At 29.6% G+C, this 18,605-nt stretch overlaps 1 protein-coding gene across 1 annotated transcript; it reads left to right on the top strand.

The window, feature by feature from the left end:
- Nucleotides 1–302: 302 nt before the first annotated feature.
- Nucleotides 303–18,332, top strand: LOC132932181 (uncharacterized). The gene is made up of 3 exons (XM_060998428.1): nucleotides 303–718; nucleotides 15,323–15,550; nucleotides 17,872–18,332. Exons 1-3 carry the CDS (start codon nucleotides 499–501, stop codon nucleotides 18,105–18,107), a joined length of 684 nt encoding a protein of 227 aa, XP_060854411.1. The 5' UTR covers nucleotides 303–498; the 3' UTR covers nucleotides 18,108–18,332.
- Nucleotides 18,333–18,605: the final 273 nt, after the last annotated feature.

Below are 18,605 nucleotides of genomic sequence, written 5' to 3'. Positions count from 1 at the left end.
TTAGTACAGCTACATAAGTTGAATATATTACACTAATAATCGTTTCACTTTCAATATAATTTGAGGAATATAATAGAACACTAAATTTATACAAACAAATACAATGTTTTCTATTTTTTATCATGTTAAAAATGTTTTTCAAAATAATATATTATACAACATTTAAATTGTATATACTTGATCATAATAATGTTATATTCATTATTTATACATTATTATATTATATTACAGCTGCACAATGTGGTTTCGTCAGCAGTTCAACTGTTGTGCGTCGATCGTGTCGTCTACGTGACGGCGATTGTCTACCGTCATCGATCAAACAGCTAAGTGCGGTCTTCTTGTATAAATATACATTACTGTATATAAGATTTGTTTTTATGCGCACATGTCTCGGCATGGTTCGGTCCGACGTCGTACTTGCGACCGGCACTATAATAACTCACGGAGTGCTCGGACGTGGTTCGACGATATTCTAGTTTTTCCGGTCAGTTCCGGAGAATGGAAGCGTTCAGGAACGCTGTGCGCAAGGTCGTGAGCAGATCGTCCGATGACCAACAATTGGAGTGCGCACTCATGGCGTCGGTCCAGAAGCAGCTGACCGAAGTTGCGGACGCCGTGACCTCGGTCTGGCCACTTGCTGAGTTGTCGGACCTAGAGAGACGCGAATGCGCCAAGACTTCGGCCGTAAGACGATTTCCGGCGAGAAGCATCGTCTACGGTATGTATACAATAATATAGCCTGTCGTCGACTAGACATCCGGACGATCTGCGTACGTTTCGCATAAAAAACAAAATAATATGTCTTTCCGGAAAACGTTTAGACGCGTGCAAATTGTTTCCGAGTTTTTGAGGTTTGTAGAAAAATGTGTCGCGTACACGTTTAGCATAATAATAGAACGTGCGCGAAGAATTGATGAAGCTCAACTGTAGTTTGCAATTTAAAAAGGTGGGCAAGTGGATACCGCTCCGCCACATGGTAGGTGTCGAGTGGGTTACTGTAATGGATGCGTTAAATTTGAATTCAATGATAAATCATTGTATACGAAAAACAATGCTGAACATAGACGGATGCTTTTCGATGTTGCTATTAGGCAAAGTAATTTATTTTTACTATTATAGTGTGTATATGATAATATGGTAGGTTGAAATAATTTCTTTCGAAAACATTACGTTTGAATGTCTCATTGTGTGTATAATAAAATAAAATAATACACGTAAAATATGTGTTATGCTACCATACCATATTGTTTCAGTGAAAACTTATTATGAGGAATTTTTATTCAATATTTTCAAGCTTAAACTATAAACATTGTACACTTAATACATTTTTAACAGTGAAATTATTTGATTATGGTTCGTAATTTTTCGAAATTTGAACTTCAATTGCTCATAAAAATTAATGTTGTCTATGTATTTTAATCATTTTTACATACCTAATATAATATGTATGTGGAATCTTGCAGTATTTCGAGTAACACAGTAACACAAAATTATATTAGTTATATTCTTATACACACATATATTATATATATATATATATATATAATTGTTGATATAATAGTGTATTTATTATGATTTTTAGATGACCGATGTGTTTTTAATTGTTATATGGATACGAAAAATGTGTCTTTCTACAAAACAACTTAACCCTATTTTCGCTATAGTTCTGTTTAAAAACCAGTAGCTTAAAAGACTCTTCTATTGATTCTCATATAATGGGAATATCGAGAAAATACACGTTATTAGAAGGCCCTTTCAACTTATTTTGTATTTCCCATAGTCCCCGATGGTTTAAAAATTTAAAATGCTATTCATAATTTGCCTTACTATTGTCTACAATTTTTCCGAACAAAAAATTGCATGATGTGGTGTGGTGGGGTCAACATCACGTACATAATATTACATGAAAAATCCTGAAATAAGTATTTTATTATATTAGTATATTATTGATCATTTATAAAATTAATACATTTAAATATTATTATTAAAAGTGTAGTATTTGTAATACTGTACGTCATAAAAAAGTATGTTTTAAAAAAATATTGTACAATATAGAGATTTTAAGTTAAGCTAATCACGTATTTTATTGACGCAATATATTATACTCAAAAATCTGCTATAAGTAGTAGAAACTTACCTAAGTTTAAAGTTTAATGAAATGTGAATTTGTCCATGCTCATATAAATAAAATAATCTATTTGTTCTTACTATGAAAAATATTTTTCGATTTAAGCTACAAAAGCGAATAATTCACATTAATAGCAGTATTAAACCTTTCAACTGTTTTGTTGTTCTTGGTGGTGTTGAGGTGGTATTTTAATCTTCTCAAGATTTACGACTTATTTTCAATATTCAAAACGAGATTTGATAAAATAAATTGTAAAAAAAAATTCATGATGAAATATGATTGCAAAATTATGCAATTTTTGCCGTGAACAAACTGTTAAAAAAACTCAATTAGACAGGATTAATAATTAATTATTACTATAAATCATTAATTTAGCCTTCTGATTATAGTAACTATAATAACTTTGTGTTGGTATAACATTATAATATTGAACTTTTTATATTCGTACCAATTATTTTTTTTAATCCTAGTTTAGATTCTCAAAGAGAAATTTATTTCCCAAACTTCAAATCAGGAATTAACTCAAATTACTACGATGTAATCTGAAAGTAAAATATTCTAGAATATCAGTTAAAAGTTGAAAACCTTAGGGAATTGATTTTTCATTCTTAAATCGTTAATAGCTATAGTACGGATGTTAAATCTAAAAATCTGTAGTAAAAACGTTTAAAATAAAGCTTTAAAGCTCTAAATACCTTTTGAAAAGCTTATAAAAATGTACTGACAAATCGCTTTTACCTCTATAATAATTATTTATCTAAATCCTTAGAATTGCATTGGTCGACTAACACTATTTTTATATCATTTTTGTTTATTTTCAAATTAAATTTTTTAGTTTTTATCAAAAACAGATTTTATTTATTCATGTTATGAAGAACTAGGTTAGAATAAAATCATTGCATACCATAACTTCACGAAATTTTATTTATATATTTTTTCAAAAGATTTGTATTAATATATACTGAACTATTTTTAAGTTAATTATTAAAGTGAAAAAAAAGGTTTAAATATAAAAAATATAATGCGAGTTTACGTTTTTAAATAATGTTACTAAGATAGAAAAATGCTAATGTCTTTTACATAATAATTATTATGTACAATATAATATGAAATAAAAACAGAGAACATAATTATTTAAGTTAATATGTTAACATAAAATACGTAGGATTTTGAATTTTTCATTAAATTTACTACGATTAAAGTTTTATGCTAAAAGATAAATATGCATATTATATTGATCATAAATATTATTATTTGCGTATATTATTGAGATAGAATTTTTAAAATGTCTATAAGTTATTGAATAATAAATTAAGTATTTTAAATATTTTAATTGCTTAGTACACTCAACTATCATTATGAATCATCAAGATCGAGTATTTAATAATGACTATGATAAATGTTTTGTCGTAGAAAATAGTTATTACCAGAAGGAGAGAAAGAGTTATATAAAATGTTCTACTATTTCAAAGTAGTGTTTTTCATTGCACAAGTTTTCCTTATCACAGTTTTTGTTTCCATGTCACTAACTACGCGCACAATTAAAAAACTTTAAGAAAACATGTTTCAATCATAATTTTTGATAGTGGTGTTTTCTTGTAGAAAAGTTAATTTACCAAAATGTCCATAATCAAGAAAGTTTGTGGTTAAATAGTCCAAAATTAAAACTTATGGTGCAATAATCCAAAATCATAAATTATTAAAAATATATCGAAATAGTATACAAAACTAATATTTTGCAGCATTGATTTACATCGTAAGATGTTGTTAAACATTTTATATTATATAGATACCAATAGATATTAGATTTTGAGCGGAGCAAAGAATGTATTGATTTTACAATGATGTGTTTTTTTTTGTACCTGAAGACACTTTTTATAGTGGAAAAAATGCTCAGATCATCAACTTTGACGAAGGTTTGTTATTGAAAATTGGTTTTTCGGGAGCTTAAAATTAAAATTTTTAAATACTTTTTAAAATTATCTGGGCAAAAAAATATAAATATATTTTGTTAAAATTGTAAAATTATAAAAATAATTATATGGCAATTTTTGCTATAAAATAGTTCGACTATTTATACTTATAAAATAATTTATAGCCGTATATAATTTAATTGAACATATTCTTTACAGTTTTTATTTATAATTTGATTTTAAACGATTTTCCTAAGGATAATTTCCCCCTCATTTTAGTTTATTTTATACCTCGAGTATGTTGTGTGCAATAATATTATGTATTATTATAATTGTGTTCGTGTTTCTCATTGGGAGCATTCATGATAATTGATTCGAATTTTGTAGGATTATTAATTATTATCGTCATCAACACGATCGTCCAACAGGAAACAGTGATCTGAAACAGATTTTCGTCTCAAAAAAATTTGACAAATTTTAATTTTTTTTTGCAAACGTTCAAAATAAAAAAAATTGGCTGAAGTGACTATTTATTTATATGTTACGGGCAATGCATACAATGCCCGGTATTCTACATTGCCCGTAATATATATACATTATACATATATTATTTAAATAATAATTTACGCCCACGAAGGGCAAAAGTAAAATAACTAAGTATAGGTATATATTATAATATGATAAAAACTAGTTAATTCATACTATAAAACATGTCTGTATTTGGAACACAATGTTTTAATTTAAACTTATTGTCTTAAAAGAAATCAAAATTATTTGAATCACCATAAAAGTTTAAGATTCGATGCATGGGACTGCTATTAGAGCAAAATGTTTTACCTATAGTTCGGTATAAACACAGTGAAAATTATTAGGAGTATTCACTTGGGAGACATCAAACGATGTTCTTTGCAATAAGTTTGGACTGTCAATGTAACAATTCAAAAGTTTATATATTAAGTTATATTAATACAATTACAGATCGTATCGATACTCAACCTCAGAAATCAAATGACCTGCCAAATCAATTGTATAGCGCTAACCATGCGAAAGAAACGTCGTTGAATTTTTTGAATTTTATCTATTATATGTATACATTACCTATATACTTTTAGTTATTTACACTCCAATCAGCTGATTCTAATTCATTCCAAAATCAGACCAAATCGTACCGATGCATAAAATGCAGTCGTTATGCAATGCAGGTTAATTCCTTGTGTTTATTTGTACCGATTTCAATTGTATATTGTTAACTACGCGTATGACTATTAGTGGGCAACGACAAAGAAAAATCAATATATTAAATATTAACGAACACTCATTCATAAAATAAATACTAATAAACGTAATATATTAAGAATAATTTAAATAAATGGCATGGAAGCGACGGCAGTGGGCCTTCCCTGGTTGTCCTAATCGACTGTGCTGGTGTACATATATCGTAGGTGACCAAATGCTCGTAGGAATTTCTTAAGAGTCAACTCCGAATAATTTATTAGAATCGGTATATATTTATCATACGGCCGCAGCAGTTCCATTTGTATTTAACTTAATGTATACGGTGCTTTAAAAATGTTTAAGTCGATCGCCTGAGAATAAATAACTGTAGGTCGAACTTTGCAAAAAAAAAAAAATAAATAAATAAATAAAAAAAGGCCTGGCTGCCTCTAGCCAACGTTTATACATATATTTATATTTTCATACTTTACATTGTAAGTGGCACGAAGAACGATAAAAAAAACTTGATAGATTTTATGAACATGATTTATCATAAATATAATTAATATTGTGTAACCACGCACTTGAACACATAATAATAAAAATGTACATTTTAGGAATTAAATATGATATCAGACGTTGAACTTGCCACGATGTTATCGGATACAGTGGATATTATAATGTATGTACGGACATTAGAAAATCACGGAAAAAATCTAAACTTATTATACCTATATTCAATTTTATTATAAATTATATTTTTATTAATATATTATATTGATAACCAAATCGGTAATGGTATTTATAAAGAAAGACGCTTGAAAATGAAATATTTCATCATCGTTCATGATATGTAAGAGTATTAAAGATGCTTAATTGCATGAATTATTTTTTTTGGAATTTTCAAACGTCATAATATTTTAAAATTCTTGAACATTTTTGTACTACTCTAGGAGTGTTGTGTGAAGATATTAACTTCAATTTTTTTAAACCAGAATTTTTTCTGAAAACGTTGTGTTAACAAAATTAAATAACGAGCTAATAATTTTTGAGCTATTTAATTTTGTGTACTAAGAATAGGTTCATGATTAAAAATAATTGAACTTGTGAAGACTATTGTGACTTGAAAAGGTTAGTGCCTAATTAATATTAACCTATCAAAATGTATAATTTTTAAAAATTGTTCAAATATAATAAACATTATACCCAATATTGCATTTATTTTAATAACTTTTAAGAACTATTATCCTTAATACAAACATTTTAATAACTGAAAATATACTCGTTCAGATTTTGTGTTAGGTGTTTACATAAAAATGTTAAAATTCGGCTTTTTAGTGGGTTTAAAATGGAATTCTGACACCAATACCGATGATATTAATAATAATAAATACATAGATACCTATTATGGTAGTGTGGCATGGTAAAAATTGTAAAAAAAAAACATAATAATCACTACACAGTTATTCAATATCGCAAGACGAGTTTAATGATTCAAAACAATTTAAAATACAATTTGATTGTGTATTTTGCATTTACTTATGATTTATTAATAAGCACCGTGAGTAATCTTTTTTTTTCACTAAACGCGTTCTTAAAACGTTTTTTTTTTTTTTGAAATAAACAATAATATCTCTACTCCATTTTTGGTGTCACGTGGCGCCATCCCGCAGGTGCAATCTATTACCTTCTCACGGTGTGGCCTATACCGCCAGTATTATAGGTCTGGACTTCCCCGAAGACTTTCGTGGGTCGATCGTGGGTGATTGTGGTAATAAGAAGGAGCGGAAGAGAGACAAGACTTAACCGTTATTTATTGAATTTGACATTTTTACACGTGACCCCGACCGTTTGTATTGGACCATACCGACGTTTTCGTGTTTGCCTTTTTTTCGTTTACGTTTAACATTCGGAAATTATATTGTTTTAGTGTACTCGTCTGAGGAAAACATACCGTTATTTCCACATATTATATTATATCGATACGTATGCGTCCAGCACTGGACTCGCGTATATACTATAATGTTTGCGACGAAAACAATCACGATATTACAACGACCAATTTTGTACTAATATATGAAATATCTTTTCCTATTACAAGTGCTCTATGGGTAGGCTCTATAATTAACACCCTCTAGAGATGTTCCTTTAGGAGATATTTTTCTAGAATGATGTGTTTTAATAGAAATAGAAATTATAAAATAAGTCCACTTAGCTTCAACTCGTGATTTAGTATATAGTTAAACAGATGAATGGTTTTAAATTTCTTCAAAATGTTCAGCATTTATTGTATCGAAATAATTTACCGGGAACAATTAATTTGCCTGCTATAATGTAAGACACCAACTATTGGATATTATTCGGAATCCGAAAATTTGATGAAATCATAAGTCACGGGATTCGCGTAACAGACTGTACGGAATCTATGTACATAATGTCATACGTTATTATGATGGCCGCAAGATAGATCATTGCGGCGTTTGTCGGATGGTAATTTCTCGCTGGGTCAATAACGATAAATCTGTACGACGTACAACGAAAAAAACGGAACACACTAAATTCGAAACGATTTCACGGGAGCAAAATAATTACACAGCCATTTACTATACGACGAACGTAGATCTAGGGGTCCTTTATATTACAATTTTATGTACGTAATAAATGCATTCATAATGCGGGCTGACGACGAGTTGAAAAAAAAATAGCGTGTACGCTCTTCAAGTGTGGCAAAGAACGCGGTTGGGATTTAAAACTACAAACATTATTTACTGCGTTAAAAAAACAATACGCGAATCGGTCATAAATCTGCCGAATTACATAGGCAGACAATATACCTAATTATACAAACCGCGACTACACTCGCGTTAAAAAATGTCTAACTATAAGAGCTATAGTAGACCGTCAAAGCAATCATACTCGATCAGAGTTATAATTCCCCCGTTATAGCACAGAAATATTAAATACCCACCCAAATAGGTACAATATAAAATGATCGTATACAATATTATAATATAACGATCGTTATATTATGTATTATGTTACACGTTCGATGCGCACAGCCGATGTACATGCTGTAAAAAATATAAATTATACACCACAAATATTATATTAATATTATATTTTTTGACGTGGTGCCAAAGCTATTTTGCGGATCTGATGGGTACACGCGCGTTCCTGCACAGTAAATTTAAGCTGGGTATGATGATTTTACAATAGGGACGAATAAACGCTTTTCCGTTATACTCGTATTATCGTGGTTGGTGGGATAGAGGTAATTATGCAAAATTAAAATATTGCGTTTTATTATTACACGGTTTAGTTCGTTTTTAATTAATATTGTAATAATATTTGGATGGCCCGTTTTTATTATTATGAAAATAATATCAAAAACCGGTAGTGTAATTGTTATTACTTATTTTGTCGTTATGACGAATGTTATTGATGAAGGAAACGAATATACAAAATTTACTATAAAACGATGCTATTTGAAAAAAGAACGGTTTAAGAAATTGATTATTATCATCGATTATTATTGTGTAACGTAATAACGTACGATGATTAATTATTATTTTATGATTATAATACACAAACACAGGCATTTGGCCCATTGACAATTGTTAAATAATAACATTATAAATACAGTTTTATGCAATTAATTATTAGCATTTACATTTTACTATATATGCAAAGTACATTGGCGACAATTCGCAGGTAACAAATCCCGGAAACTTTTACCAGTTTTAACGTACAAAACTTTATTTGTTTTGGCCAACTCGGATATCAGAAGGGTTTCTGGTAAGCTGGTTAGTTGTGGTAGTTAATTATTTAAATCAGTTGTAAAATTACCCGATGTAATGATAAATAAATGTATTGATGTCATGCCATGTAGGTACTTTAGACGTATATTCAGCAAGTAGTACGAAAAGCGGTCGATGTGTAGGTACATCTAAATTAAAATCATACGAACTTCTGGGGACCAAAGTATATTGTATCCAGTTTGAAATTTCCGTAACTACCGTGAATAGGCAAAAGTTATTTTCAAAGGCAACGATACGTGGTGTAAAGCGTATCGTAGTCGAGCAATGTAAATGAAAGTTCTCCAAAATCACTGAAATCACACAGTGAAAATAAATATTCTTCTGACTTAAATCGAGAACATCCTTCAAATTACACAGGCAATCGCGCGTGGTGCAGGAATTTACTGATAGATTTGACCAGAATATTTAGCGGCTAGAGTCTACCTCCGATTAAAATCAGTAGTTCAGTAGTTTGAATAAATGTGTATTTATGTTAATTGTTTGTTATTTATTATACGAAGTGTGCTCAGAGACGGATTTAGTGTTTTGTTGCCCTAGGTAAAGCGACGAAGCTGCTCGTGTTACCTACTCTACCTTAAACAAATGAATCACCGGTAATCATTTGGATACAAAAAGTTTACAAGAACTTACAAACACTCAACATTTGATGCGTACATGTTAAATCTTCAGATTTTTCGTCATAAAATAATTGTCTAATTTGCTAACTGGATATAATATAAGTAAATGTTTTAAATACTTTTTTTTAATGACTAGAAGTGACAACACTTTGTTTTATTTTTTAAAATAAAGTATTGCTTTATTATAATATTAAACAATAATCAAAATATAATATTTTATCAACCAAAGTCTAAAACAATGAATACAATATATCTAATCTACAATAATAATAAACCACGATAAAACTAAAAGTATAATGGTTGTAGACATGTATGTCGTGCACAGTAATACACTTATACTAGTACTTCTAAACCCTCCAAAAACCTAGCAAATCTGGAGCGATGGTACTTCGTTGTCACCCTTGTTACGACCTTAAGAGTTTTCTATATAGTAAATTCCTATAAGAAGACGTAACTGTTGGACGTTTCAATGAATATTTATGTACCTACCAATTTTGTCTACACGTTGCGCTGTGAGTAAATAATATTTTGCGTAAGAATATCAAACAATCAAACAAAGTTAAATAGGACTGAAACTATAATATTATAAAACCAGTGTAAGTAGAGAATATATAATTAAAATATTATCTAAATAAAGATAAAAGATAATAGATTTAAAATTAACTAGATAAAAATAAAAAATCCAAAATTTTGTCAAGATAAAAGATAAATGTAATTTTACACGGATAAAAAGAAAGATGTCAAGTAGGTATTTGTACGTTACGGTCCACGCTAAAGACTTACCTATCATATATATATTTTTTTTTTGTTTTTTTGAGGGTAAGTCCGTAGTAGATATATGTAGTAATATATTCAAAAAAGGTATTAAATTATTAATCAATCGTGTGGAAATCAATAATAATATAATATTATAATACGCGTTTATAAGCTGAAAACGTACATGATGTATATATTATATTTAAATAAATATTAAATTTAATAAATATTTTGATGAAATACAACATAAACGGTTAACGTAAGCGGGCATTTGATTTATATTACATTTTATTTAATTATCAGCTTTTGTGGTACATATAATATACAAATAATTATCATTTGTCTTAGTCGTTCGTAAGTCGATTGCAAAACTAACGACAAGGCACATCGGGATTGTTTGTTTCGTACAGTATAAAATCAATTGTTTCACATTTCGTTATGTTTGCCGCAAGAAGCCTGCGTAATTGTTGGAATCGCGCCGAACACCTGTCACTCGTCCTGTCGAAATTCAAAACCCAAAACAACTCATCGGTGAGCGCCATAATATTATGAAGATTCATAACATGAACATACGCATGTTTGTACGACCAAAAGGAAACGATGACGAGACGTCGTTTGATGGTCTTTGGAAAAATCGGCATCTTAAGAAAAGAAAAACCACAGGTCAGAGTGTGTTCGTCAATCGTGGCCTTTTCGCACGCCGATAATACTCCACATACATTTTTAAATACCAAAACTGTAACAATACAACGTTTCAGATCTCGAGATTAAACGAAGAAATGTGTTTCGTATCGCAGTGAGAACGACCGAATAAACACACACGGCTACACAATGGTCGATCATAAACTCGCAGCACTCATAACACGGACGGGAAATAAAAAGGTCGATAAAAATACGTTCAGCCGGTGTATGGGATTCGAACCCACGACCCCGCGCGACTAACACTATAACGCGTAACCACTGTGCCGTCGTATGGTTGAAGAGATAATGCAACCACGTGATACGGACTTTATATTATTTGAACCTTATTTAAACGTACGATAGCATATACCGTATATTATATATATATATATATTTTTTTTTGCTGTTTAAGTGAGTTTTATATATTTTCTTTGAACAAAAATGACCACGAGGCGTTCGTTATTTGACGTTAAAAATAACTTTAACTCTCTCCAGGGTATTGTTTTTTTTTTTCAAACAAAAACTTTCCTCCTATTGTTTGTTTTATTTCATAGACACACACACATAAATACCTATATATATATATATAAATAAGTATATCGCATTATTCTTAGAAGGAATGCGCTAAAAGTAAACAGGGAAAAACTATACTAACCACGTGTTGTATCCATCAACGTTGATATAAACGAGTGTATGAAAAATATAATCAAATAACGATCGTTCCATACGTATAAGTGTATATCGAGAGCACATAGACACGATAGACGATAAAAATTAGTTTGCTACTGAGGCTGATATGGATCACAAATAAATTAGTTCAACTACGTATAATGCGACGTTTTGCAAATCATTATCGACCTAAGAAAATTATAATGAAGTCTATAGATTTTGCATTAATATAATAGTTATTGATTTACGTATCTGTGCGTGAGAATACAATGCCGTTGATGAAATAAAAGAAAAGGAGTGGATTTCATATATAGCATAGGCCATATAGCGGGAAATCGCCTGTATTATTTCGTCAATTTTTTAAGTGGTGTTTTCTAGTCTTACCGATATGTAATATCTATTCACCGCGAATACTATAGTTGTATTGCAGGTGTGCTAGAATAAAAAAAAAAAATATTTATCCGTACAAAACTCCGGGTTTAATCGAACTAATCTATTACTTATGAATTAAGTGTGTTCGAAATACAAATTAATTTCATTTTACTGATCTTAAGTTTTTCGGACTTGGGGTATTAATTACCTTAAATAAGGCAATAAAAACAAAACAAAGATGCAACATCTTAACTCAATGTCTATAATAATATATTATATATAATATGTCTCTTGTAACAACTACTGTACTCGGTTTGCCAACATTAATTACCGAAACACGATTTATGCAATTCAGTGTATACGTATTGTGTTGTATTTGTTTTATTTAACGAAATTAATTTTAATTGTTACTGTAAACCACGTTTAGAATACTAATATATTAACGTCTAAAATGTAGATACTCGATTTGTTTAAAATATACAAACAGTAATAAAAATAATTTTAATAATTCAAATTAAATAGTTTCGTAAACGAAGAATACATTTCCCAAAAATACTGATTGTCCGCCTAATTCAAATCCGAATAATTTACAGAACTACTAAAATAATAATATTTAGTGAATAACGAGTCAAGCGTTTGTCGTTTGGGGTTGTGCCCAAGTGTCATGTCCTATCCCCTTTTCCTTATAAAACAACATAATTTCCCCTTACTGTCTATGACATTCGTCTTTGCGAATTTGGCTCTGTATTGTATAATCGGTTCGCAAGAGTCAAGGCACGATGATAATATTATCAAACGGAGTTATTTTTGTTTTCAAAACTGAGTAGAAAATATAAATCGTCGTCAGTGTAATCGAGCGATGTAAGACTACGAACGCGTGCTGATGAACTACTAAGTTTAAAACTTGTATACAAATATAATATTATTATATATGTAAGTATAATAAATTCATTAATATCATAATATGGACTGTGTCATTTAGATAGATTTTCACGCGTCTGACTTTTGAAATTTCGTTTGATCGTTTTTTTTTCACGACGAAACAAAACACTAAAATATCAATTATTACTGTAAAATAATATGTATGTATAATATTCACAATCTTATTATACTTAGATTATGTCTGTTGTGCATCAGCTACAACGGCAAGTTTATTAGGTAGGTAGTCTACACTATATTCTTTTATGACATTCGAGAAATTTAACGTATGAGAAAAAATGCATTTATAACGAAAAATATTATCGACAAGTAGGCGTGGAATATGTTCCGGTTTTTAGCGAAATTTCAAACGAGACATCTAGCTGGAATTCATTTATAGAGAAACAGCAATATAGCACTACCTATATTTTCTATAGAGTGGTACTACTCCGGACGTACAACAAATTTCTCACTATATTAGATTCGTATAACAATACATAATTAAAGGCGTCAGTGCAATAACAAAACAGCTCTCCATCATCTATAATGCTCAATAGTACTGTACAGACATTTGTCGAATACAATAGATAATACAAATGCTTCTCGCAATAATATAAGCTGCGAACGAATGAAAAATCATCGAATGATTCAAATGTACGATTTAAAAATTATTACCATATTACTTTGGCTGACAACCTTCTTGCTCCTCAAACTAACGATAAGTCAAAACTTTTTTTTTACGAAATATATTATTACTTATATATATATATATATATATATATATATATGTATACGTATGTGTGTATTGAATTTAGTATTATAGTTTTAGTTTTTATTAAATGTATAAAAATACTTTATTTGATAAAAATTGAATTGAAAATAAATTACAAGTACATGAAAAAAGCTACTTCGACTAATATCCATGAGTTGGTAATAAAAATAATGTTTTTCGCTTGTACTTTAATATAGTAATAAGGTCGAGGAAAAATGTCCTAGAGAGAGAGAGAGAGAGAGAGATAAAGGGCGAGAGAGAAGAGAGAGCAAGAGGAGGAATATAGAGCTTTGAAGTAATGCACACTCTTCCGGCGTGACTTTAATCGTCTGCTGTGTAAAATCTACGAGTACTACTACAGTATTTGCATAAAACGCAGTTAATTGTCTCGTATTGTTTTATTATAATATGTGCATACGTTTTTAACAATGGAAATAGTTATTCGGTTTATTTTAATAATATATTATTGTACAAATGTTTTTTTTTTACGTATGTATTTTATCAATTATGTTAAACATGAACAGTCTATTTAAACGTAATTTAATAATAATATTAATTATATTTATATCATTGTAGTCATGTCGGTCATGAAATAATTATTACTATTGTTATCAATTTGTAAGTTACTTTTATTTGATCAAAAATATTATACCACAGAATAAACATAATATACTACAAATAAATTGGATATTAATAAATTGTTATTTCAATATTATTTAACATAATATATAAAATATATATTATATTACATTTAGTAAAAGTAACATTTTTGGCGTTACACACGGTTTTTTAACTTTTCTAATTTACTTATAATTTCCAATAATACGTCCAAAAATAACTATAAATCGATCGATCTAAACAAATCATCTTACTTCTCCCCAGTAGTAAATATTAGTATGTTTATACTCGTTAACCGATATAATATATTTGAATCGTTTGTTAAAAGTATAATATGTGTTTGATTTTGGTCATATAATTTTAGTATAGTATATAATATATTTTAAATATTTGTAAAACAATTTTTGACTATTATCCCTAACACAAACATTTTAAAAATATCAAAAATTAATGAATAAATTTATCATTAAGTGAAAAATTGAGACGAGCATACTTAGTTTTGTTTCACTTAAAATCTTAAGTTTGTAGAAAATCAACTTTTTGAAAACACTTTGAATTATCAATCAAATTGTTGTAATTGTCATACATGTTTAAAGTTTGAAATTTTGATCACCACAATAGTAGCCCATGTTAAAAATAATCGATGTCATAGTTTGGTAAATTTCTATTTGTTTTATTATTATTTATAATAATTTATTTTCAATTATTGAATTACATATATTGAAACTATATTATTACCACTACCTATTATTATCATTACTGACTTATTGCTTAAAATTTTACCGATCAAAATGAATGTATTACTGAAATAATATTAGCGTCTTGTTTTTTTATGTATTGTACAGATGACGATCGTAACTCCAACGAGGCGAATGCTTACTTTGTGCTCGAAGGTCGCTGCACTTGTATGCAGCGACTTCGTGTCCGTAAGACGACAGTAAACGGCCGCAACCGTTTTGCACTGATCCGAGATCATAATGGCGATGGCCAATCACATTTGGACACACAGAGAAATGTGCAGACGGTCTACATGAAGATGTCTAATCTACGCCCCGGTTCGGTTTTCGGTCTGGGTGAGACGTATATCATGATATATATTCTGTATTGATTATTATGCGCATTCTAGACGGATAGAATGTATACCTACACATAATTAATCCATCCGCGGTGCCTGCACATTGGGTCGAGAATATCTCCTTTCTCGTTTCCTTCTTAATAACGATAAAAAAAAAAAAATCACTCTATGGACACGAGTGTGAGGACTGAGGAGTAGGTATTGAAGAAAGATTGGTGAGTTACCTATGAGTAGTCACGACAGGAGTGTACTTATCTGTTTAGTGTTGATCGAATAATGAAAAGAAATGCAAAAAAAGGTAGTAAAATAATATTATATGTTCATACGTTTTTCTTTTTATATTGTTAATTATAGTATGGTTTTTATTATTATTATTATTAATACTGATTGAAAATATGTTAGAAAAAAAAACGTTAATCTATAAAGAATGTTACTTGAAAATAATAACGAGTTAAACGATATGAATTTATACTTCAAAATTTGACCGAGTTCAAACTAATCGACCAATGCGAAATTATTATTCATCCGCTTCTGTATTTAATTATTTTTTCTTATATATTTACAAAACACTATTCTCGACTGTATAGTGTCTTCGCTCATCAGTAATCGACCTTTATTGATTAAACGATTCTTCGTCAATAGGCCCCTGTCCGGCTGCTATATGTCTGTATCTCTATATAGGTCTTGAAAATAAATAAGTAAATGATGATGAGAGGGGAATACGTCACAAATCACAATCTTTGCTAAGAATGGCCAAACAACAATGATTGATGGGTTTTAATTTCGTTACCAACGTATTATCATTCTTTAAACGCCTCTCATTTGGTAGATTTTGTATTTCGGGAGCCGAATCGTACGCTGTTAATTTTATTTTGATAGAGAAAAATAATATTTGTTGATGTTTAACGTAGCGTGGGCTTAAATAAAAATAAAAATAAAAATGTTTATATTGATCACCGGGTACGGGCAAAGTTCATCATATTTTGAATAATGTAAGTTTTCACGGATATTATAATCATTAGTAACTATAAGGAAATCAGTTATTTCTCTGTGAATTAGGTAATCATTATATATTTAGCAAATTTTACAAGCAGTTATACAATAGTTTAATAATAATAATAGATAATTATAAAATCAAATATATAACACAACATTAAGGGGTAAGGGAAAGCGGTCACTTTGTACGGTCTATTGTTTAAATTGTTTAACGTAGACACTTTGTACTATTATATATATATTATATAAAGTATTTATAAGTATAAGTTATATACCTAAATAGTAATAAGTATATAATGTCAATTATTAAACATTTAAAAATTAAATAAAAAGTCAATATTACAAATATTAGAAAAAATAGTATATTAACAAGTCAAAAAAATAAGTTTTTTAAATTTTTTACTACTATATTATCAATAGTTATGTTAAAAAGTAAATTAAAAATGTGTACAATATAAATATTAACAAATAATTTTATTGAAAAAAATCGTCAAAAATTACATATCCGTGTATAATATAGGGCAGCGTTTCTCAAAGTGTGTTCCGCCAGATGTATGTGATTATTGAGAAAATTATTTTATAGTATATTTGAATTTTTTATATAATTAAAAATAATTATTTTTTATTATTTAAAAAAAAGTAAGTTCCACGAAACGCAAACTCTTTCTCAAGGGTTCCGTGTTCGTAAAAGTTTGGGAACCACTGATATAGGGAATTTAAAAATTCGAATTTGTTATTTTCTTTTTTGATGCTTTATAATTGTTATTATTGTCAACAGTATTGGATTTTTGTCTATTATAAATTCTTAAGGAGAGTTGCGTTTCGAACAGATGCTATAAAGACTTATTTATATTATACTTTATTCACCTCTATATAGTAGTACAAAGTGCCCGCTTTCTGCTATCTTAATTTTTTCTCGACCGTACAAAATGTCTGTGTTTCGCACTTTTAATGCTCGACCGTACAAAGTTACTTAGGGCCAGCGGTAAGAGTTTAGTTTATTTACTTATCGTTACTTAAGTATTGAAAGATATAGTAAAATAAACAAAATATATTTGGGAAACTCAATAAAAATGTAACCTAAAAACGAAATGGTTTGACAAAAATTAAAATTCAGTTATCATTTTATCACCTATACATTTATAAATTATATCATTATTACTATTTGATTTATATGATTAGGCTGCCGGAAAACTATTATTTTCCAAAACCACACTGATGTACCGGCCAACGCCTAACCAATTCAATTCGAAACCATTTTAAATCATTCCGAAAATCGTTGTGTTTATTGATAACGGAAATGCGTATTTTGTGCGTCCGCAGGCGAGAGGCGTTCGGGTCGGATGGTGATAGCCACGGCCGATGTCAAGTGTCTGCTCGTCCCGTTGTCGTTCCTCGCAAAGCACAACGGGTCCAACATCTGGGGAAGGACCGTGTGCTCTCTGGACGGTACCAACCCGACGGCCGAACAGTCGTTCCGGAAGTTCGTCGTGGAAAACAGATGGGAAGAGTACAAGAAGTCGTTAGCGGGCGACTTGTTCCGGAAACGCCGACCATAGTATACTGTAGTTGTTATTATTACTATGACCAATGGCCATTGTGCATAATATTATATTTTATGTTATTTTTACGAACAGCGTAGTATAATCGTATCGTGTTTTTGTCTTTTTACTATTGCTAAAGAGGTTAAGTGCTTACCTTTGGTTTAAGTAACCTATATATAACGAGGTTTTGTCTTTTTATCGTGTTTGTCGTTAAATTTACAATAAATTACATAAAATATATGCGTGCTCGTGGTATCCTAAACTACTGCAAGAGAGAGAGAGAAAAAACAAAAGTTTTATTATTTATGCATTATATCCGCACACGTACAATACACATAATATATACGTTTCGTTTTGATGTACTGCGCAAACAATACGCCAAGCGCAACGCTTTTAACGGTAAGCTTTTCGTCGAACGGCAATTCGGTCGGATGATAATAAAACGAGTTTCCTCGCACGCGTCTCCGCAAAGGCCCGTAGCAATGTTATCTGTCAAACACCATACGTCATCTA

This window comes from Rhopalosiphum padi, chromosome 1 (assembly GCF_020882245.1).
Source record: "Rhopalosiphum padi isolate XX-2018 chromosome 1, ASM2088224v1, whole genome shotgun sequence".
In the NCBI taxonomy this organism is placed as follows: Eukaryota; Metazoa; Arthropoda; class Insecta; order Hemiptera; family Aphididae; genus Rhopalosiphum; species Rhopalosiphum padi.
The sequence above is the reverse complement of the archived record's forward strand: the minus strand, read 5'-3'. Positions and strand labels throughout refer to the sequence as shown.

Bases quoted from the DNA above. Each gene is read 5' to 3' on its own strand.
- LOC132932181 (XM_060998428.1), top strand. From the start codon at position 499: ATGGAAGCGTTCAGGAACGCTGTGCGCAAGGTCGTGAGCAGATCGTCC. The intron at 719-15,322 runs GTATGTATACAA...TGTATTGTACAG, and splicing joins GGCGAGAAGCATCGTCTACG to ATGACGATCGTAACTCCAAC. The intron at 15,551-17,871 runs GTGAGACGTATA...GTGCGTCCGCAG, and splicing joins CGGTTCGGTTTTCGGTCTGG to GCGAGAGGCGTTCGGGTCGG.